Genomic DNA, 25283 nt, shown 5'->3' with positions numbered 1-25283 from the left:
AGTGCTTGAAAGGAAAAGTGAATGAAAAACATAGGAATTGGAAAGTTTCCTATGGTACTACTTTTCATGAATTTGGTGCAAAGGAATGGAGCAAAGGAAAACTGTAGGATTTGTTCCTTTAGTGTCTCCTTGAAAGAAAAACTATAGGAATTTTAATTTCCACTTGCCCTCCTTTTCAAATTCCTATTCATGAAGCACAAGACTAAGAGATAGTAGCATAATAGCATTATAACCGTACATTTTCTTGTGGTTTGACTTAATCTCACCATGCTTCTTTGCATCAAGTGATCTTCCAATTCTTGTGAACCAAACACCCAGATTGGCAGAAATCCTGTGTTTTTAAATTCTCTGTTTTGCACGTGCATTCCTATCCTATTCCTGTCTATTTCCTATCCCTGCATTGTTAGAATCCTCAAATTCAAACAAGCCCTTACGCAATTAATTCTGTTACAGATATGTGTCAAAGAAAACCTTGTGTGGTTTGTCCTGCTCCTGCGGTGCTATGTTCCACCCCAGCTCAGCTGATCCAATGACGAAAGGGTTCATCATAGCAGGGATCCGCTCTCCAGACTGTCTTTCGCCGCCTCAGATCTTCTTCCCCGTCGCCGGCAGCCACGACAACTGCATTACCATCATCAACTGAGCAGATGACCTTGAGGACTACACGGGTCCGCAAGAGAGGTCACACTCTTCCGTGTCTGCTTATGTTATGCATCGCTTAATATGATGACATGCTACTTTATCATCGTGTTCACCTATTAGACTCTGAGTCAGGTCCAAACTTATGCTGAAACTTGAGTTTTTAAATGGTTGTGGGGTACATATTGGGGCAGCAATCAGTACTATTTGTCTACTATCTGGTTAATCTCAGGTATCTACTATGAGTTTCATGTTGGGTGCAAACAAACATTAAAGGAGCCATTATCTGTATTTTTTAACTAAAGCTATTATCTGCCTGCTATCATTGGTTTTGGGTCTATCCACAGTTTGCTACCATCACTCTGGATTTGTGCATGCACTCCTTACATAATCTCACTATGTTTTATTCCTATGCATGTCAGTTATTGTACACAATGGAACTGAACATGTAGAGCAAAAGAGACGAGCCTTGCGTGGCAATAAAATTTCATGCAGACGTCGCTCCATGGTGGGCGCAAAGGCAGCCCCCCTCCACCCATTTCGGATCATAATCAAGAGGAAGATAACTGCTCTGAGGGGGATTCAGAAGCAGAAGACCACTCCTATTTACCCCATGAGGTCTTCGCTCTAACTTGGCATGCTGATGTTGGTAATATCATGCATATGGTGCCTTGCATTGCTTACTGTATAATCAAAGATGTCATCTGCTTAGTTTAGACATGCTTTGTGTCAATGCCATCTGTTTAGTTTCTTTATCGTATATGTGAATCATGCAATGCCATCTTGTTTAGTCAGGCATCATATATGTGAATTTTGCAATGCCACCCTGGTTAGCCAGTCATCTTATATGTGAATTATATCATGACATCATTTTTTATTACGTGTTAAATTTGTCAACAATTTTAGTACATTCAATTACTCTTCCTGTGCATCAGCCATTCGGCGCGGTCATGGAAAACTCTAGAGTGGAAACAAGGTCTTCAGAGCAGACAATGCTATCTGACGAAGCGCATGTCTTGCTGGTTACAGATAGCTCCTCAGAGGAGGATTCAGAGATAGGTGATCAGTCCTATTTACCCCCCGAGGTGCATGCTCTAACTTGGCAGGGTTATGTTGCTCATATCGTGCGTATGGTATCTTACATTGCTATGTCATTTGCTTAGTTTAGACATGCTTTGTGTGAATGCCACCTGTTTAGTGTCTAATAACCATATATGTGAATTATGCAATGACATCTTGTTGCAAGACATTATATATGTGAATTATGCAATGCTATCTTGATGCAAGGCATTATATATGTGAATTATGTGATGCCATGCTGTCTAGCCAAGCGTCATATATGTGAATTATATCATGCCATCCTTTTTTGTATTTCTCATTGCTTTTTTCGACAATGTTTGTATATTCAACTGCTCTCCCTGTGCATCAGCCATTTGAATTGGTGATGGAGAAATCTGGAGTGAAAACAAGGTCTTCAGAGCAGACAATGCTACCTGCTGAAGAAGATATCTTGCTGGTTATAGATAGCTCTTCAGAGGAGGATTCAGAGGCAGATGAACAATCCTATTATCCCCCTGAGGTGTATGCTCAAACTTGGCAGGGTTATATTACTCATATCATGCATATGTTGTATTGCAATGCTTAGTTTTTACATCATATACACGATATTGAATACCATCTCCTTAGTTGACACATGATATATGTGATTACCCTCTTCTCACTTCCTTAGTATATAAATCATATATTTGAATTATATCATGCCATGATGTTTACATAAACAACATGTATCTGAATTATGGCATGCCAACCCATTTTGTAAAGACATAATATAGTTATATCATCTCATCCTGTTCACATAGTCATCATATTTTGAATTATGTCATTCTATCCATGAATTATATCATGCCATCATGTTTCCATTGACGGCATGTTTGTGATTTATGGCATGCCAACCACTTTAATAGACACATCGTATAGTTATATCATGTCATCCTGTTTACATTTACATAGTCATCATAATTTGAAGTATGTCATTCTATCATGTTTAGTTAGCCATCATACATGTGAAATTGTGTCATGCTATCCTGTTTAATTAGCCGTCATATATGTGAAATTATGTCTTGCTATTCTATTTGGTTAGACAACATAAATGTGAATTATTTCATGCCCTATTTTCTTCCCTACTATCCATTGCACCTGTCTATCTTACAATGTTGTACATTCAATTACTTTTCTTGTTTATCAACCATTTCAATTGGAGGGGGTGATGGCAGTATCTGTGGGAGTAAAAATACAGTCTTCAGAAAAGATCGTGCTACCTGTCGATGGAGATAGAACCACGGTTGTACTTGCCCAAGAACCAGCCCCACCACACATAACCCAGACTCACGCAGATTGTACCCCTACCCAGTTGGACAGAGAACCAGCTGCACCCCTTCTAACCCCAACCCCAGCAGATAGTAACCCAGTTCCCGTTGACACAGCACCGTCTCCACCACAGAGCACCCAAACACGAGCAGTTAGTAAGGCAACTACAGTGCCCAAAGCACGAGGACCACCACTCCGAACCCCAACTCAACGCTTAAAGCAGAAGAAGAATTGTTCTCAGGTCAGGTTCCGTAGCTATGGTTCATACTACTTTGCTCTTGCATCACTGTATTTACTCATACCAACTAATTTCAAATTTGAAGGATGCAATTGAAACTCCAATGGTGCAACTGGTATGTTTTAAACCTGTTTCTTTAACGTGTTTGCTGTTGTAACTTGCTCTATGTTGATTTCAGTTTCAGTTGAATAAATAGTTATGGTCTCATGCCATGCACATTACAAGTGTTGTTATTGCTATGTAGTTTCCCACACTTATATTCTGTCTATGCTGCTTTGTCTTAAATAGATATGATTCGAACTGTATCTATCTTGATTTGGCAACATAAACTAGAATGATATAGACCATACAGTGACCATACTACATAGATATATGTTTGTTTCATGTTGTTATCCTGTCCACCTTATTACTGAACTGGTTTACCAAAATGAGTTTCATATACTACATTGTAAACATGTGATGTGTTTGTTTGTTTCTCTTTTAGAATGCGGATAAAATATTGGAGAAGAGTACCCCGTTATGCAATGGTAAAGGAAGTAATGCAGATAAGGTTCAAGATAGTGAGACATCCCTGTTGGTCTCCAAGAAAGCTGATAAAAACTATATTGAAGACGCTGAGACAACCCCAAAGTCCTGTCTTGATGTAGTGTTCGAGTTACTGGCTACTACTGCTGGCACTAGCTCTTCGAACTCGCTGCCTGAATCAGTTCGGCTTCTTGAGTCTCAACTTCAAGTTGAAAGACATCGATCAGATGTTATGCGACAGGAAGCCAAAGGACTGAGGAAGTCCCTGCAGAATTTAGATGCATACTTTCTGGTGCAACAGCAAGTGCTGGAGGATTTAAGCGCCAAACAAAAGAAAGTTAATAAGCTTGCTAAGCATCTTGCCAGCATTATGGGTACCCAGGATATTGTTTCTTGAGCTCTTCTGAAGTGGTTTTAGTTTTGGACTTGCTTTGCTGCGGCGTTTGTATGCTGCTTTGTTCCCTATATTTGCACTGGTGGCGAACTTTGATGCCCAATGGATGTAATATGTGTAATAGTCGTGATAGCCTAGCGTAAGTTGCTTGCTTATTTATTTCCTTATTGTCTTGTTTATTTGTTTTCTTGTAGTCAGTGCAGTTTTTTTCCGTGGTTTGCTAGTGGCCGCAATAACCTATTTTTCAAAACTAGGCCACATTAACCATGGGCTACATATTTACTGTAGTTAACATGGGCCTCCTACGGGCCATAGAAACAATGGGCCTTCTAAGGTCCATAGAAACAATGGGCCTTCTACGGGGCATAGAAACAATGGGCCTTATATGGGCCGTAGACACAATGGGCCTTCTATGGGCCATATCATCAATGGGCCTTCTACGGGCCGTATGATCGGTTGGCCAAACATGGGCCAATAACAGACCACATTATGGCCGTAAATGGGCTAGAGTTGAAATCATCCGTTCATGGGCCGACCATAACGGGCCATCGTTAATCGGCCGTATTTGATGACGCTATGAAAACGGCCCAACGTATTAACGGGCCACAAATGGGCCGACTGTAACCACAGGCTGAATTTGGCCCACAAGCAGAAAATGACAGTAACGGGCCGAAAGTAAACGAATGCTGGAATGAGCCCAAGAATAAATGGGCCCTGAGAAGGCCAAAAGATAACAACGGAATAATGGGCCATTAATGGGTATAAAGTGATACGATGTTCATGACGGGCCAGTTTTACCACGGGCCATTAATGGACCGAGGGTTACTAAGGGCTGGAATTATATTGGACGGCCCAAATGACGCTACTGGGCCTAATTCGGATAGGCCGTAAACGGGCCCTGGGTTAGCGGGCTGTAAATGAGATATATGCGAACATGCTGTTAACAGGCTTACCGTGGGCCGGCCCGCCACCTTTTGACCAAGTCAAACGGGCCATCCTTTTCACAGGAATGGGCCTCTGTTGGGTCGTGCCATGTGTCGACGTATCATAGGCGCTTTGGGTCCAATGAGTGGATGACATCTGTCCCAACGGTGAGCCGACACGGGTTTCCTCCAGCCAATGATGATTTTACACGTGGAAAATCCCCATTGGTCGGGGTTGTTAACGGGTTATCGGATCCAAAACCGGACTCGATAGCTTAACGGCGTTCCGTTACGATGGATGCCACGTGTCGGTCACCCTTGATGAAAGCACTTCCGTGACGTGCGATTTATCGTCATGGAAGTGGACACTTCTGTGATGATAATTTTGGTAATGTCATGGAACACCTCTATGACAGCACAGGTATGACTATCTTGATTCTTTCATAAAATTGTCATGGATGTACATGCATGACAGAAAACGTGACCTACTGTGACAAACACGTATCATCACGGAAGTGTATTTTTTTGTAGTGCAACCACGGGCTGCTAGCTGCTTCTACAAGTAATTCTCTACTTTGACAAGGGTCAAACATGACCCGGAGGATCTTTTCTGAGCCGTCAGGACCGTTTTAAGCTGTCTCTCCCGCGTTGAGCTGCCGGAGCTATTTTTGAGTCGCCGGTTTGTCTGAGCCGCTCCTGCCGCGTGGAAGGGATCATATATCGTCCAGATGAACCAGGTGAAATCCATCCAGAAAATTTTTATTGATACATTGTTATTTTCTTCGAGAACAATTACTCTCGTTCATGTAACTTCTTATGCAGAACAATTCATCATTACAAAAGAGGCCATCAAGCTATGGCCCTTGCCTACATCGGACGGGTCAATGGACAGGGTCAATTTTAACCCACCGAGATTCAACATATTACAGCGATCCACTGGTCATATCATGGTCAAGCATGGAGAGTCTCAAGCCAACTCCTCTATTAGTCTTAAGACTTGGGGGCTACAATGGCATGACTCCGCAAAATTGGCTAGTATCAATAATCAAGAACTCTGGGTCATTGGAGGGAACATAACCCGGTCCCGGAGGCTGCTGTTATATTGATGAAAATTTAAAGGCCGTCAGAAACATTCCGGCTCAAAATGAAGATTTCGGTTTAAAATCCGGTTCAAGGGAAATCTTTCGCCCACAAAGCTTTGAAGCTCTCATATCCGGTTTAAAACTCCAGTTCAAAAGAATTCATCTCTCGCAAGTTTGAGTTCTCAGGAAAATTAAAGGTTGCCAAAGAGAACCTACTGCCATGATGCACAATTCAAACATGGGTATCCTGCCTTATGGCTTATCTTATTATGGTCACATGGGGCTTCTTGCTCATTGAGCGAAGTTATGATTACCCTTTGATCTGGCTTATTGGCCACACACGAAAAAAAAACTTGGGGGCTTCTGCCCAGGTTAACAGGGACCAAAGAGAGTCTGTTGCAAAAGCACAACTCAAACATAGGCGCCCATTGAGCACAGCTCAAAATATTGCTTGGGGGCTTTTTGTTCTAAAGAACAAAGAGTTTTTATAACCCTTGTAATAGGCTTAAAAGCCAGGCTTGGAAGCCAGGTGTATTCACCTAAAACCCCGGGTTATCCTGCCTTTTTAAGTAAGCCACTCCACCCAGGTAATCCTGGAATGACCCGCCGAACATTTGACAAGTCAATCTTATGCAGACCCTGAACTTGTCAAAGTTAAAACGATGATTGGTTATGTGAGGTCCATCTTATAAGGTTTGTAAAACGGTTTAACTCAGTGGCCTGGCAGCCCATGAAAAGCCTCGTTTTTCGGCCTGGCAGCCCATGAAAAGCCTCGTTTCTCGTTGGTTTTCTATTCGGCAGTTTATTTATTTTTAAGGTTTATTTGATAAGGCTTATAAAGCTTTATGATTATAATTCACCGGTGTTTATCAAACCGGCCTGGCTTTTGATGTTAAGTCGCCAGTGTATGATGAGAAATTATCCAACGTTTATTAACCCAGCCTGGCTTTGTTCTCAAGCCGGCAATATATGATAATTACCAGTGCTCAAATTTTGGGCTATCACCCTTACTACACTGGCTTGGTAAACCAACAGTGTGATCAAATATCACAGGAACCGGTTTTCAAACCGGGTTATATTATTCAAATATTTAATAGCCAACATGGCTGGATTTTTATTATGGTTATCAATAACCAGTATTATGATTGAGGTTTTCAAAGTCGCTTTAGCGTAATGGCTATTATTTTATCAATGGATATGATGTATTCTACAATGGAAGGAACAGTCCCGAGTTGCTGCAGGCTTACAACCCGGCACTTGGGGGCTACATTATTCAAGTCATGATTACATCAAATATACATGTCCCATTTCACTGCCAGCATGCACCATGGCACTTGGGGGCTAATGCAAAGTCATGTTTTGCTTACTTTATTGAAGACCCGACTCATCACATTGTAATTAGCCGGCCCTTGGGGGCTACCAATTGCTTCTGTCAACAATTCAAGGTACACAAGTTTTAATCCATTATATTGAAGGGTCCACTGCTCGGTTAATAAAACACAAAGATCTTAACCTTGTGGGCGTGGGTTCAAGCCCCATGATGGGGGTTGCGTCATAAGATGTTCTTTTCAAAGAAGTATATATAAAGTCCCAGCTCAATATTATCTTACTGAGCCGGCCATTAGGGGCTACACATTGCTGCTCAAATCTACATGATCCTATGTACAAAGTCCCTGCTTATTATTGCATAATGACCCGGCCCTTGGGGGCTACACTGGTTGAAGTTTTCATGAGTATAAGGCAATTACAAAGTCCCAGGTTGCTGCAAGCATGACAACCCGTCACTTGGGGGCTACATATGTGGAATACTCAGTTCTGACTAGTGATTGAGATGAACAACATGTATTTCTTCAAAGTGGTAACATTTATATTGAAGCAAGTCTTAAGTTGTTACTACGCTCCTTTCTTAAGACTTGGGGGCTACAAGTGATATGCATATAAAGGAGGACTACATCTTTAAGCCGGCTAAAAATCAGATGAGTATTTCAAGACCAATATTTTTGTCAAGCTAGAGCGTTGGAAGCCGATTCAAATGGATTATTCTTTATAATATTTTTTCTGCAAGAAACCAATGTCTGCAAATTGATTATGAAGCTGGTCTATTGACCCGGATTTTCTAAGAAGAAGGAAATTACAAGGACTTAAGGATGATCAGGTGCTAGCTTACAACATTTTTTAACCCGGAGCACAACATGTCAAATTTGTTCTTGTGTTTATTTTGCAGGATCAGTTTAACATGGATAAATCCAAATTAAACTAGGGGCTAATGTCGGGGATATACCCCGCAGTATGACCCGTCCGGAAGTATGACCCAGCCGGACTTGGCGACTCACTAGTGACCCGCCCTAACTTGGCGACTCATGAAGTGACCCACCCGGATCTCTCCACTCACTGATGACCCGGTTGGGCCTGGTGACTCATTGGTAACCGACAGGTGGGTCAGAGGAGCGACAAGACCCGGTGGCCCAGAAGGTGGCTCATGGAAAGGCCGACTCATGTTATGGTGGGGCGGTTTAAGGCATAAGGAATATTCTCTTACAAAGGAAGCAAGACTAGGACTCCACCTGTAATAGAGTAATCCTAATCCTACTAGGACTAGTCATGTAACCCGCCCCTTCAACTTATATAAGGAGGGGCAGGGCACCCCAAGAGGGAGGAGTTTTCACAAGTTAAGTTTAGACAAACAAGTCAATAGCTCTCGAGATAGAGCGCCCTTGTAATCATGATCATCATCATCATCAATATCAATGAAGCAGGATGTAGGCTTTTACCTCCACCGTGAGGGGCCGAACCTGGGTAAAAACCTCGCGTCTCTCATCCCATTCAATCCCTCTCAAGCTACCACATAGATGTGTTTGCCTCGCGACTAAGTCCTTTTCACGAGGACTCTCCCGGGGGGTTCCGGTAACCTCCTGGTCCTCCTGAAAATACCCGAAACACTTCAGAACCATTCTGGTGTCCGAATATAACCTTCCAATATATCGATCTTTATTTCTCGACCATTTTGAGACTCCTCGTCATGTCCGTGATCTCATCCGGGACTCCAAACAAACTTCGGTTATCAAATCACATAATATAAATCGTCATCGAACGTTAAGCGTGCGGACCCTACGGGTTCGAGAATTATGTAGACATGACCGAGACACATCTCCAGTCAATAACCAATAGCGGAACCTGGATGCTCATATTGGCTCCTACATATTCTAGAAGATCTTTATCGGTCAAACCGCATAACAACATACGTTATTCCCTTTGTCATCGGTATGTTACTTGCCCGAGATTCGATCGTCGGTATCATTATACCTAGTTCAATCTCGTTATCGGCAAATCTCTTTACTCGTTCCGTAATGCATCATCCCGCAACTAACTCATTAGTCACATTGCTTGCAAGGCTTATAGTGATGAGCATTTCCGAGAGGGCCCAGAGATACCTCTCCAATACACGGAGTGACAAATCCTAATCTCAATCTATGCCAATTCAACAAACATCATCGGAGACACCTTTAGAGCATCTTTATAATCACCCGATTACGTTGCGACGTTTGATAGCACACAATGTGTTCCTCCGGTATTCGGGAGTTGCATAATCTCATAGTCATAGGAACATGTATAAGTCATGAAGAAAGCAATATCAATAAAACTAAACGATCATGAATGCTAAGCTAACGAATAGGTCTTGTCCATCACATCATTCTCTAATGATGTGATCCCATTCATCAAATGACAACACATGTCTATGGCTAGGAAACTTAACCATCTTTGATTAACGAGCTAGTCAAGTAGAGGCATACTAGGGACACTCAGTTTTGTCTATGTATTCACACATGTACTAAGTTTCCGGTTAATACAATTCTAGCATGAATAATAAAAATTTATCATGATATAAGGAAATATAAATAACAACTTTATTATTGCCTCTAGGGCATATTTCCTTCACCTACTAGGGCATACCCAAGCTTAGATGCTTGAGACTTCTTAAAATATTATCTTGGGATGCCTTGGGAATCCCCAATCTTGAGCTTTAGTGTCTCCTTTGTTCCTTCTCATAACACGGTTTCCTTAAATCTTAAAACTTCATCCACACAAAACTCAACAAGAACTCGTGAGATAAGTTAGTATAAATCAATGCAATAACCTTATCATTCTCTACTGTAGAAAATCACTAAAATTATAATTTAAAATTGCATACTAAATGCCTATGCATATTTAATACTCCTATCCTCAAATAGAATCATTAAACAAAGCAAACATATGCAAACAATGCAAACATAACAACAATCTGTCAAAACAGTACAACCTATAAAGAATGCAAGAATATCAATACCTCTTTAACTCCAAAAATTCTAAAAAATTACCACACTATAGAAAATTTATCATATCACAATGTGTAAAAATTTCAAGATTTTATCACATTCTGACTTTCTAGAAGAATTCATACAATGACAGCAAACTTTTTGTTTTTAAACAACAACATGCACGCTTCCAAAATAAGCATGGCAAAGGCTATCCTTGACATTTTTATTAAAATAAGAGATGCAAAACATTATTATAAATAACATCAAGCAAATACTAATAAAATAAAATAAAATGATGCTCCAAGCAAAACACATATCATGTGACGAATGAAAACATATATAGCTCCAAGTGAGATTACCGATAATGTTGGAGACGAAAGAGGGGATGCCTTCTGGGGCATCCCCAAGCTTCGTTGCTTGGATCTTCCTTTAATATTACCTTGAGGGTTCTTTGGGCATCCCCAAGCTTAGGGTCTTATCACTCCTTATTCTCCTCATGTCGTTATCTCACCCAAAACTTGAAAACTTCAATCACACAAAACTTAACGGAACTTCGTGAGATAGGTTAGTATGATAAAGACAAATCATTCACTTTGGTACTGTCAAGATAAGATCCACAATTGTTTCCACACAATTTATATTGTAGCATATCATTTATAAAATTTATATTAATTAATATAAGCCATAGAAACTAGAAAACAAGAAAACTATGCATTGAAAACAGAATCTGTCAAAAACAGAACAATATGTCATGATCTGGACAACTACCATACTTCTACTACTCCAAACATTCTAAAAATTTAGGAAAACGTAGGGAATTTGTATATATATCACCTGTAAAAAATTAAGATCAAAATCATGTTCCAGTGAATTTTTAAAATTCCTGGACGGAACATAAAAGTTTCTGTTTTTGCACAGAATCAAGTCAACTATCATGCACACTATCCTAAAGGCTTTACTTGGTACTTTATTGAAACAAAAGCTATACAACATGATTACTAAAGTAGCCTAATCATGTGAACACGTAAAAATAGTAGGGGTAAATGTTGGGTTGTCTCCCAACAAGCGCTTTTCTTTAATGCCTTTTAGCTAGGCATGATGATTTCAATGAAGCTCGCATAAAAGTAAAGAATCGAAACATGAAAAAGAACATCATGAATCACATGGCAAGCACACTTAAGCCTAACCCACTTCCTATGCATAGGGATTGTGTGATCAAACAATTCATGGGAACAAGAATCAACTAGCATAGGAAAGCAAAACAAGTGCAACTTCAAAATTTTCAACATATAGAGAGGAAAACTTGAAATTTTTGCAATATGTAAAAGCATATGTTCCTCTCTCCTAGTAATTTTCAGTAGCATAATGAATGAATTCAACAATATAATTATGACATAAAGCATTATTTTCATGATCCACAAGCATAAATTTTTTATTACTCTCCACATAATCTCATGAGTAGTAGTGGGAGGAAACTCAACAAAATAAATATCATGGGATTGAAAATTAAAATCATGATGACAAGTATCATGGTTATCATTATTCTTTATATCATAAGTGTCATCACAATAATCATCATAGATAGCAACTTTGTTCTCGTAATAATCAATTGAAACCTCTTTCGAAATAGTGGATTCATCATTAAATAAATTCATGACCACTCCAAATCTACTTTCATCAATATAATCATCATAAATAGGAGGCATGCGATCATCATAAAAAAAATTCTCATCAAAACTTGGGGGAGTAAAAATATCATCTTCATCAAATATAGCATCCCCAAGCTTGTAGCTTTGCATATCATTAGCATCATGGATATTCAAAGAATTCATACTAATAACATTGCGATCATGCTCATCATTCAAAGATTCTATGCCAAACATTGTATTGAATTCTTCTTCTATCAATTGAGAACAATTTTCCTTTCCATCATTTTCACGAAAGACATTATAAAAATGAATAATATGATGCAACCGCAATTCCAATTTTTCTGTAGTTTTCTTTTACAAACCAAACAAGTGATAAAACAAGAAACTAAAAGATTTGATTGCAAGATCTAAAGATATACCTTCAAGCACTCACCTCCCCGGCAACGGTGCCAAAAAAGAGCTTGATGTCTACTACATAACTTGTTCTTGTAGACTTGTGTTGGGCCTCCAAGAGCAGAGTTTTGTAGGACAGTAGCAATTTTCCGTCAAGTGGATGACCTAAAGTTTATCAATCCGTGGGAGGTGTAGGATGAAGAGGGTCTCTCTCAAACAACCCTGCAACCAAATAACAAAAAGTCTCTTGTATCCCTAACACACCAAATACAATGATAATTTGTATAGGTGCACTAGTTCGGCCAAGAGATGGTGATATAAGCGTAGTAATGATAGTAGATATTGATTTTTGTAATAGGAACAATAAAAATAGCAAGGTAGCAATTGATAAAACAGAGCACAAACGGTATTGCAATGCTTGAAAATGAGGCCTAGGGTCCGTACTTTCGCTAGTGCAATCTCTAAACAATGCTAATCTAATTGGATCATATAACCATCCCTCAACGTGTGATGAAAAATCACTCCAAAGTTCCTATATAGCGGAGAACATACAAAGAAATTGTTTGTAGGGTACGAAACCACATCAAAGCTATTTTTCGATCAATCTATTCTAGAGTTCGTACTAAAATAACACCAAGCTATTCTTTCCGACCGATTTATCCAAGAGTTCGTAATAAAATAACACCATATGATACACATCAACCAACTCTAATATCACCTAGATACTCCAATATCACCGCGAGTATCCGTGAGTTGATTATACAATATGCATCAAACAATTTCAGATTCATAATACTCAATCCAACACAAAGAACCTCAAAGATTTCCCCAAGATTTCTACCGAAGAAACAAAGACAAGAACGTGCATCAACCCCTATGCATAGATTACCCCCAATGTCACCTCGGGAATCCGCGAGTTGAGTGCCAAAACATATATCAAGTGAATCAATATGATACCCCCATTGTCAACACGGGTATTCATAGCAAGACATACATAAAGTGTTCTCAAATCCATAAAAGTATACAATCTGATAAGAACGAAATCTCAAAGGGAAAACTCAATTCACGACAAGATATAGAGGGGTAAACACCATATGATCCAACTATATTAATAAAGCCCGCGATACATCAAGATCGTAACATCTCAAGAACGAGAGAGAGAGAGAGATTAAACACATAGCTATTAGTACAGACCCTCAGCCCTGAGAGTGGACTACTCCCTCCTCATCATGGTGACCGCCGGGATGATGAAGATGACCACCGGTGATGATTTCCCCCTCCAGCAGGGTGCTGGAACGGGGTCTAGATTGGTTTTTGTGGCTACAGAGGCTTGCGGCGGCGGAACTTCTGATCTATCGACTCCCCTTGGGTTTTTAGAATATTTGGAAATTTATAGGGCAAAGAGTTGGTGTGGGACGCCACCGAGGTGTGCACAACCCACCTGGGCGCGCCTAGGCCCCCAAGCACGCCTTCGTGGGCTATGCTCCCCTTGGAGCTCCCCTCTGGTACTCCTTAGGCCCGACAGGTGTCTTCTGGTCCAAAAAAATCTCCAAAAAGTTTCGCTGCGTTTGGACTCCGTTTGGTATTGATTTTCTGCGACGTAAAAAACAAGCAAAAAACAACAACCGACACTAGGCACTATGTCAATAGGTTACTCCCAAAAAATGATATAAAGTTGCTATAAAATGATTGTAAAACATCCCAGAATGATAATATAACAACATGGAACAATAAAAAATTATAGATACGTTATAGACGTATCAGTACCAAGCATAGGTAGCATTTACATAAAATTTATTTTAAGGGCCAAACTCAAGTATTGGCTCCTTGGTTGCCATTGCAGGTCCACATGTGCTCCACAAGATCATTGAGTAGTTGTGTGTGCACCTGCTGATCTCGAAGATTCTAATGCATCTGCATAAAGTTCATAAGCCGAGCCACATCTTGATCTTCCGGGATTTCAACTTGTTCTCGAGGTGCTTCGTAATCATGGGTTTGGGCTACGCCATCACCCTCATCCTCGGCAATCATATTGTGCAGAATAACACCACATGTCATTAGCTGCCACAAAGTTTCTAATTTCCACATCATTGCAGCGCTCCGCACAATTCCCCACTGAATTTGAAGCACACCAAATGGAATCTCCACATCCTTCCTAGCCGCTTCCTACATTATTGCAAAGTGGCTCTGTTTATTGCCACACAGTTTGAATATGGTCTTCATAGACGCCGCCCACTGAGGATAGATACCATCAGCAAGATAGTAACCCATGTTGTACTCTCGGTCGTTGAGGGTGTAGTTGCATAGGGTGATTCCCCATTGCAAAGCCTCCTGAACACCGGAGATAGTTGAAGCACGTTGATGTCGTTGTGAGAACCCGACATTCCAAAAAAGCATGCCAAATCCATAAGTCATGTGATGTCACCGCTTCTAGTATGATGGTGACCCCTCTGGTGTGACCTTGATACAGTCCGCACAAACCTTTGGGGCAGTTCTTCCATTGCCAATGCATGCAATCAATTGATCTGAGCATTCCTAGAAACCCCCTTGCCTCTCCAATAGCCAACAACTTCTCTGTGTCATGCGCATTTGGTTTTCTAAGATACTCAGGTCCAAACACCTCCACCATGGCACAGACAAACTTGACAGTAGTCTTCAAGCACGTGCTCTCAGTCATCTCACCAACGGTATCTGTAGCAGTACCAAGTGCAAGCATCCTCAGAGCAGCCATGCACTTCTGCTTGGCCGAGAAAGAGAGTTGGCCGTAGCAATCCCTTGTGAGCTTGAAGTAGTCGTCGTGTGCCTCTACTTCCTCCACAATGCGCAAAAACAATGGTTTCAGCATGCGAAAACGGTGACGAAACCATGGATCCTCCAACAAACACCTCCGATCCATTAAATGATGCAATGAATGAGAACTGGAGCACCGCTGGAGCGATCACAACGGCCTAGGGCAGCCTCTTCTTCTTTCTAGCAACGGTTGGTCTTTTTATAGAAAATGAAAAGGCGGTTTGCTGGTGACTTTTGTTGATTTAGATTATTTATAATCTGCCAAAGATAGCACGCCCATATGCCCAGGGTAGCACATGATAGCAAGAACACACATCATTACATAATATACATATAGTCAACGGATGGTTAGATTCTTTTTGGTGAAACCAACCCAATAGGATTCAAGTCCTAGACTTGGCATTTGTGCTCATATTTTTTTGAATTTATTTTAGGCGTTTTGGCTATGTGCATTCAGTTGCTAGAAAGAAGAAGAGGTCGTCTTAGACGGCAGGAATGCCCTAGACTACAAAGGCGCCTGTGATGACTTCTTAATCTCAAGATGATATGCCGGCTCAGTCTCTCGAAGGTGGTCATAGGAGTAGAGTGTGCATGCGTGCGTCCGTAGGGTGAGTGTATGTGTATGTACGAGCATTTTTTTACTGTGTTAAAAAAAGATCAACATGACGGAGGGGCGAAGACGGCGGCGCGCCTTCGGCTCGCTCCAGTGCTTGCGGTCGTCGCTAGGTGATCTAAGAGCAATTCCAATGGGCCGACCCAAACGGACGGCGCATTTGTCCGCATTTTGTCCGTTTGGGTCGGCCGCCCGCCCGGCGTCCGCCCAGTTTTGCATTTAGGTCAGCAGTGCGCCGAACGCGCCGACCCATTTCATGTCCGCACTCAATTTTAAAAAAAAAGGCCCGCGGTCATAGATCATGCCAACGGCCATAGATCATGTCGGCACCATACCAGCGCCGACATACATTGCCGGCTTCAAAAAACAGCACCGCAGTTCATGCTGGCGCACTCGCCAGCGGCCGGCACACATGCTAGCACACAAAAGGGGTGAGACTTGAGTTCGACCATGCCATCGCGGCCCCATGGTCATGCCAGCACACAAGCCGACATACAAAAAGGAAGGTGCTCGTGGCCACGAGATCACTCGTCGATGAACTTGAGCATGTCGGCCTTCATCTTCTGGAACCACGACCTTTTCCTTGGCGACACGGTGTTGAGATCCACCTTCATGATCTCCATCCCGGTCATCATGCTCCCTTGTTGCCGCCGCGTCGCAGGTGTTGGTGACCTCCTGCTACGCGGCAGCCGCGACGACTTCATCCCTCGCGTCCGCGGCGTGCCTCCGACCTTTCCTCTTGGCCGACTCCCTCGCTCGCTGTTCGGGCGTCAGCGCCTTCTTTGGCTTGGGCGCGGCGGCGATCTTGCGCGGGGCACGAGGCTTGCCTTTGTCGGAGGGGCGGTCGTCATGCCAGACGAGGCGAGGGAGGCGAGGCTGGCGGCGGCGTTGAGATCGAGGTCGTCGTCCATGGCGGGTTTGGGGCGGGAGCGCGCGCGGGCGGGAGGGTTTTGGGGAAAAAGGAGGGGAAATGGTTGTGGCCGCCACCGACCAGCGGGCCCGAGGGGGAGGAGTAGGCGTACGCATGTCCGTGCCGATGCAAATCCGGCTCAAAAATGGGCCGGGAATGAGTCGGCATGCGGACGCGTGTCTGTTTGGGTCGGCGTGTTGGGCCGCCTTTTGTGTCTGCACCAATCCAAACGGACGGTGACAGACAAAATGGATCGCCCCATTGAAGTTGCTCTAAGGACCTAGATGTATTTTTTAATTTTGGTGTTCTTTATACTATGATAGTTGATAAATAGATCGCAGGTTTTTCTCACAAAGAAAAGAGAAAGATCAACGTCACAGCCAAATGACACATTGCAGGTACGGCTAACATTTTAATTTGCTTGGTGATGACTGCTGCGGTAAAGTTCGGCAAAGTGGTTTTTTTTAGGAAGTGGTGTGATCGTACGTAGTCGTTCTAAAGGTATATATCAAATGGGCCCTTACAGTTATGGGTTATGCTCGGCAGTCGACACGCCAGCACCAACGTGCCAAAGTCAGAATTTGTGTCAAACGCTGCACGTGAACTGTGGGCCCATCAGAATCCACTTACCTGCAATTCTAAGGCCGGCCCGGGCGACAAATCACTCCCAGGCCTCCATCTTGCTCGCCTTTTCGCCATCTCTCGCTTTCTGCCATGTTGGAACCAAAATGTCCCCTACACAAGTAATAATTTTTTACCAACCATACATACAGTTTGGACGGGCAGAAATAACTTTTGTTTTTGCGGGGGCCAAAATAGCACTTCACTATCGACGAAGAATCTTGGATGATTTTGTGGCTCCAGCTTTCAAACGCAGGGCACTCCGCCACTCCGGAGCACGCCTAGTTTTGAAGCCAGAAATGGAGAAGCTAGATACTCCTCCGTCCCAGAACATAAGGTGTATCAATTTTTGTGGAAATCAAACTTATTTATGTTTGACCAAGATTATGAAATAAAATATCAACATCTACAATACAAAATAAATAAAACATGAAAATACTTTTCGTGATGGATCTAATGATGCCAATTGATACTGTAGATATTGATATATTTTTTGTAAAAAACATGGTCAAAGATGCACATGTTTGACTTAAAAAAACAAATACACCTTATATTTTAGAACAGAGGGAGTAGCATCTAGTTCCAACTTTTTTTTCTTAATTTTAGCATAAATTTTATTTCCAAAAAGCATATTAGCATAAAATTTGGATAACAAAACCTTTTCTAAAACTAAAACTATGATCATATGAAATATCAGCTCTACTGTTTTTTCTGAAAACTCAAGAGTAAAAATAGGAAAATAACTCAGGCCAGCTTTTGGCTAAACTTAATTCTTTTTACTAAATAATGCCCAAACAAAACAGTTCACAGTCCATATCACGAGAACCTGAGAACTCTCCTGGAGTTGAACTAGCTAGGGAAGCGAGGTTGCACATAGCCAGTTTCAGTCCTCACCCACTTTCAAGTAAAAGGTGGGTGGTTTCTCCCTCTTCAGCCTTGTTCCTTTTCTTATATTTGAGAATTTACCTTTTTCATGGCAAACAGTTACTTAAGAACGCATTTAGGTAAAATTAGCTACCTGAAGTCATGACTCAAACGAGCAGTAAGAGTTCAGAAACAACAGATGATATAATCAATTATAAATCTTCGCTCTTGTTTCTACCACAGCCCTGCAGCCGATCGGTAGAAGTCGAAGCAAGGGCCCTGTTTGGCTAGGCTCCAGCTCCACTGTTTGTGCTATAGATATGTTGGTTTTACACAAGAAGCTTTGCTTCACGAGAGTTTTCCAATTCAGGGCTTCTGAAAGTGGTGAAATTGTCCCTGGCCGACTCCTGTTTTCCTTGTGAGTTCTTGGAGCTGTAGGTGTTCGGCCAGTTCGCACTATCACCGTTCAGCAGCATACCTTACCTTACACACTATTCCATCTTTTAAAATGATCCCAAGTAAAAGGAAGCTGCACAGATGTTTCTGGTGACAGCAGCATGAACGGCTGACAGAGAACTGGGTCAGGGAGATCCAAGGTTGCATTCCATACCAAAAGCAGAGCCAACAACCTGCCCAATTACCATCCACTGATTTCGGCAGTGGGTGGCCCCATCCACTGATTTGGCTACGTGTGGGGGACTCCTACTGTGATCAGGCGCCGAGCCTACTGGTAATCGACAGCATGGATGGAAACAGCAAAGGAACAACTGAAAGCATTCGTCACAAAAGAGGCATGCAGATGCAGATCAATGTCACCTTTGTGAATTGCATGTCATGGATCAGGGAATCTAATCTCCATTCTGGACTCAGCCTACCATGTGGGGGTAGTGGTAGCCTTTTCATGGAGATGGGCACGTTTCTATTTTTGCATCTACTAGTAAAATTTCAGAGAAAAAACAATCTCTCCACAAAGCCTCTTACCAGAAACAACAATGTTTGAGAAAACGCAAATGATTTCTGTGTGATACGTATGACTAATAGGCTAAGGGTTGTGAGGTGTTTCTTGGGTTACTACACACAAATTCGGCTACCATCTTACAGGCATCTAGTTGACACCTCAAGACCCTATATATCGTAAAGCAACTCTAATAAGTACTACTTTGCAGATGTACAGAGAGCTCCGGTGTTGATATACTTTTAAAGAAACCATTTAGAAGGACACTTTCGTTATAGATATTCTTCTACCATTAGAATTTTACCTTTCACTTTCTTGGAAAAGATATACCCTCCCTGGAGGGATAGTTGACACCTCAAGACCCCATATATCGTAAAGCAAACTCTAATACTTCTTTTCAGATGAACAGGGCTCAGGTGTTGATAAGTCATTCTTGGATAGTGATATTAGGTATTATCAATGGTGGCACCAGCCACATCCCTGCAGCCAAAGATAAGATTAGGATACCACTTCTGCCACTAATTATGTAGAGTATATATTCAGAAAGAATATATAGCGTTGTCCCTAGTACCTACCACGTGACAATTGACCATTGTTCTTTCAGCTTATTGCATAACTCCAGATTGTAATACCACATGATCCCCCAAATCTCGAGTGGTAAGAAATATTACGGGCTTCACAATTCAACACCTTAGTCTACTGGATGTAACCTTCCATATATGTATTGCTATACCGATATATACACTGATGGTACCACGTCAAAAATACACATGGATGCATTGAAAAAAAATGTATTACTTCTGGTATTCAAGGAGAACTTACTGGACCGGCTCTCCTTATACTGCCATATATTTCCTCAGGGAAGGGGGCTTAGTACCAGAATGTGTTGCTTGGTGACTACCTTTTCTCTGTATTGAAGAAAGAGCTACCTTTTTTCCTTTTGAGAAACACTGATTACAATGTAGACGCACACACTCACACCATCACACACACAACGCCTACTGAAGACTGGGTAGAATAAATGATATAGTTATGGTTGGTTCTATTTGAAGGTATGTTAATATGAGTGATGTATCTATGGTTGGGTCTATTTGGAATCTCTAATCACTGTTGATGTCTTCTAGAACATGTGATCAGTGAGACGTGAATCAAATCATCCAGCTGACAATATCTTTTTTGTCTAGTAAAAGTAAATGCTTATTTGCCCGGCCCCCTCACCTCCACTTTGATTTACATGGTGTAGTCAGTTATTGATCCCCCTTTTCATGGAGTTCCCGGTTATCCACAGGATTGTCGCGTATGATACAAAAGATGTTCTCTAATCGCCATGCATGTAAAGTACAGAAAAGACAGAACATTCAGTTTGTTACATACATTATTTCATGTTGCCTTCAGACAGATATCATCAGATACAGGAAGTGGCAAGGGCCTGAGGAATTCTGACATTTTAGAGAAGGTACCGTAAGAACAGAGATTTTTATTCTGAAAAACCTTCAGATAATCCGATGGGAAACATGCAAGACTATTGCATCACTAGCTCAGGTAGCGAGCAATACCATGTGGGCAAAGGGATTCTATAATATCAAGCTAAAGCTCCTGGCCACTAAAAAAATGGAAAAATGCCTAGGTGATCCATGTCCATACGATTTTGCAACCACAAAATATCAAATTCCAGAACTCAAAATGCTGAAAAGGACATTTCTATCAGCATGTCTAGAAATGGCCAGACAGAAGGATTCTTACCGATATACATGTCTGCGAAAATAGATGAGCATGAAGTCAGAAAACAGTCCCCCAGCATCTGAAGAAACATCTGGGAATAAGCATTATCAGATATGCTCAACAAGATGCTTGTCACTCACAAATCCGAAAGCACAGAGATAACATCTTGGCTTGTCCTGCCGAACATCAATTGAATTTGAGGGATCAAGTCGGCCTGCTCGATAGCAATCAGGTTTGCCACTTGAATCAATTTGCTAGTACCATCTGATGACTTGATCAGAAGTTCAATCCTGCTGAGATCCACATCAGGTACACAAGTTAAATATCTGTGTCCATTAACTGCTTCTGTTTCATCTTTGCCATGTCATTGTTTTCCTTCTCCCTGGCAAGGTGCAGTCAGTGATATGTTTAGTGATAGACAGAGCATACTGAGTGAATGCATCTTTTTGCCCTTCCTCCATACACTTCCTGACAGATGTCGCGGGATGCTTAAAACATAAGCCAGAAAGAACGAATACCAGACTCTAGAATGGAACCATTCCACCACTGCAACATAATCTTTGATCCAAATTTTCCTAGCAGCCTGTCCTCACACAGTCACACAGGTTCTAGTACCAAACAGTGCCCTGGACTTGTTTGACCGCACCACTACCTGCACCAGCCCAGACACATACCCTTCAAGTTCTCCTTTAAATCCCCTGCCCTCCCTCCATCTCCACACCATCCCTCTGCTCTTGCAGTGAACCACTACCCTGCTACACATCTTTCATCTTTCTCCTGAAAACATCACCACTGAACTTGTTTATTTTCCTACAGAAGAGCCATGAAGCAATTACTCCTGCAGTACCTGAAGCTGTTCCTGTTGCTAGGGCTTAGCAGAGTCACAACTGAGCACGTGCCTAAATATGATGTGCTTGCATCCCTGGGGACGCTCCCCCTTGACGGCCATTTCAGCTTCCACGACTTGCCTGCAGCTGCAAGGGACTTCGGTAACCTCTCCAGCTTCCCGCCAGTCGCTGTGCTTCACCCAGGTTCAGTGGCTGACATTGCCAGAACCGTGAGGCATGTGTTCTTGATGGGTGAGCACTCCACGCTCACAGTGGCAGCTCGTGGGCATGGGCACTCGCTATATGGGCAGTCCCAGGCTGCTGGAGGGATTGTCATCAGAATGGAATCCCTTCAGAGTGTCAAAATGCAGGTGCATCCTGGTGCATCACCGTATGTGGATGCCTCAGGTGGAGAACTCTGGATAAATGTCTTGAATAAGACGTTGAAGTATGGTTTGGCGCCGAAGTCATGGACAGACTACCTCCACCTTACGGTCGGGGGCACGTTGTCAAATGCGGGTGTCAGCGGGCAGACATTCCGGCATGGTCCACAGATCAGCAATGTGAACGAACTGGAGATTGTAACTGGTATGAACTGACCTATATATTTGGTTGATTTGAACAACTAGGAGAGTAAATAATGTGGCTAACTTTCTACCATGATTTTCAAATGCAGGAAGAGGTGATATTATCACTTGCTCACCAGAACAGAACTCTGATCTCTTCCATGCTGCTCTTGGTGGTCTAGGTCAATTTGGCATCATTACTCGGGCCAGGATCGCTCTTGAGCCTGCTCCACAAATGGTAAATCGAAAGAACACATCTGTGACAACTCCATGCTAGTACATTTTAGTAAGCATATGCTCATGAGTTCATTGGATGTACAACAGGTAAGGTGGATAAGAGTTCTCTACTTAGATTTCATGAGCTTCACCGAGGATCAGGAGATGCTTATTTCAGCAGAGAAGACCTTCGACTACATTGAAGGTTTCGTAAGCATAAACAGAACAGGCATCCTAAACAACTGGAGGTCATCATTCAATCCACAGGACCCAGAACGGGCTAGCCAGTTCGAAACAGACAGAAAAGTGCTCTTCTGCCTTGAGATGACAAAGAACTTCAACCCTGAAGAAGCTGACATCATGGAACAGGTGAGCCAATGATTTGTTCTTGTGTTACTAAAGATGTTTGTGTATAAAGTGTTGTCAGATGGCCTGAGTGGTTGAATTCCATATGTATATATGTTTACAGGAGATCCATGCACTACTATCTCAACTCAGATACACACCACCGTCCTTATTCCACACGGACGTCACTTACATGGAGTTCTTGGATAGGGTGCACTCCTCTGAGATAAAGCTGAGAGCTAAGGGCTTGTGGGAAGTCCCACACCCATGGCTTAATCTCATCATCCCAAGAAGCACTGTCCATACATTTGCAAAGCAGGTCTTTGGGAAAATCCTCGAAGATAACAACAATGGTCCCATATTGCTCTACCCAGTGAACAAGTCCAGGTAAATTGCTTTATGTACTGAAATCAAAAAACCCATTCAGAAACTCTTATACATCATGTCATGGTATTTTCAAGTGAATGATTCATCTTGTTTCATGCAGATGGGACAACCGAACATCAGTGGTCTTACCAGATGAGGAAGTTTTCTACCTGGTGGGATTCCTACCCTCGGCGATAGGCCCCCACAGCATCAAGCGTACACTGAACCTGAACAACCAGATAATAGAGTTCTCTAACAAAGCAAGTATTGGGGTGAAGCAATATCTTCCAAACTACAGCACAGAACCCGAGTGGAAAGCCCACTATGGGGCTAGGTGGGACGCATTTCAACAGAGGAAAAACACCTATGACCCCCTGGCAATCCTAGCTCCAGGTCAGAGAATATTTCAAAAGACACCAGCGTCACTACCCTTGTCCTCATGAGAGTTTCTACTGTAAATAATGTGGAGCAATATGTCTTTTTTTGGAATAGTTTGAATTGCTTACCACATATGTCACGTGGTTAGCAATATGTCTATGTTAGTATGGAACTATAGTCACTTTAAAAGATAACGAACTGTAGCGTGAAGAACACAGTGTACAGAGTGGTGACTATTAAGTAGTGGTGATGCTCAAAATACTTTTAGCAGTGAGATCAATGAAGATCAGCAATGACATACCTTTGAGTTGTGTCTGATCCTCTTTTGAAGCAATCATTTGAGGATTATATCGGTCCATGAAACAGCTGCTGTTCCAGCACAAAGATAAAGCCATGCAATGATGAACTGAACCACTAACCAGTGGAACTCATGCTGAATACTGTGTTAATTGATGACGGGTAGAAAAGGCTGGTCTCGGGTAGACCGGTGATTAACAAATAAAGGTGTCTGACAGACTGACATGTGAAAGAGACCTGTATAGATGCAGAAACTGAACTGAGTTCCACCCAGGAAAAAATATTATTTATTGGTGCAGGAAGCCACAAAAAATCTTTAAAGAAAGAATATGTTTATATAATCTGAATCTTGCTGAAACTCCTCAGCAACCAGAAACTAAAGAATCAAAAGTACAGAAGGTGAATGGCCTGTGATATATACTGACATGAGCAAAATAATGCCAATATTAGTAAGATGCATATGAAGTAAAAGCTGCATCTAACTAGAGTAGATTGAGGTATTATTAAATCATTATTATTGTAATCACTTTCCACCATGAATATGATACTGTTTAGTTTATGATTGTCCGTTAAAAGCTTGAGGGATCGAGTCACGATCAAGTAGTGTAAGAGTTCACTATATAATTGTGTCAAGTTATACACATCAGTCTTAACAAAGGGGCTGGAGCTAATAATTCTAAACATCCAATTAAGTGGAAAAGGGATGGATAGGCTATAATTAAGCCAAACGTAAATCATTCACATCAGCATATACGTCAATAACAGCCACATAACATAAAAGTGTATCAGTATAAGCATATGCAAACCCTAATGGATACAGGGAGCAATCCCCTGTTTAGAGACACATCTGATCAAGGACGAGAAACGGCAGAAGACAGAAGAAATTACACCTGTACAGTACAGGTTGGTGAAGAAGATTCAAATTCTAAGCATTCTTTAATCTTTGGAGGGAAAAGGGTACTTTTTACTGTGAAAAGTAAGTGATGGGAGACAGCACAATAAGTACATGAGCAAAGTAGAAAGAATATCTCTACCTCTATTATTGGATGTCACTGCATAGCAAGTGCAACACATGAAGAGTTTAAGATATAAATGATTAAACGTAACCTGGAAAACAAAAAAATGATAACGATATTTGGGAATCAAAGGGCATCACTGGTCTTAGCAAATTTGCTACCAATCCAGTTTTTGTAAAATCTACTACTTGTCTGGATTAATTACATGTGTTAGTATAATAATAAAAATCTCATGCATGGTTCAGACTTACTCTAGGTGGCATGGCTCAGTGATCATCCAAATCATATAAAA

At 41.8% G+C, this 25283-nt stretch overlaps 1 protein-coding gene across 1 annotated transcript; it reads left to right on the top strand.

Annotated features, from left to right (window-relative positions):
* The first annotated feature begins 20994 nt into the window (after positions 1 to 20994).
* Positions 20995 to 23991, top strand: LOC125514910 (cytokinin dehydrogenase 9). The gene is made up of 6 exons (XM_048680285.2): positions 20995 to 21289; positions 21797 to 22395; positions 22484 to 22611; positions 22698 to 22958; positions 23059 to 23321; positions 23422 to 23991. Exons 2-6 carry the CDS (start codon positions 21804 to 21806, stop codon positions 23741 to 23743), a joined length of 1566 nt encoding a protein of 521 aa, XP_048536242.1. The 5' UTR covers positions 20995 to 21289; positions 21797 to 21803; the 3' UTR covers positions 23744 to 23991.
* Positions 23992 to 25283: the final 1292 nt, after the last annotated feature.

The sequence above is a fragment of the Triticum urartu genome, chromosome 1A (genome assembly GCF_056163025.1).
Source record: "Triticum urartu cultivar PI428250 chromosome 1A, HENAU_Tu73, whole genome shotgun sequence".
NCBI classification, from domain to species: domain Eukaryota; kingdom Viridiplantae; phylum Streptophyta; class Magnoliopsida; order Poales; family Poaceae; genus Triticum; species Triticum urartu.
The sequence above is the reverse complement of the archived record's forward strand: the minus strand, read 5'-3'. Positions and strand labels throughout refer to the sequence as shown.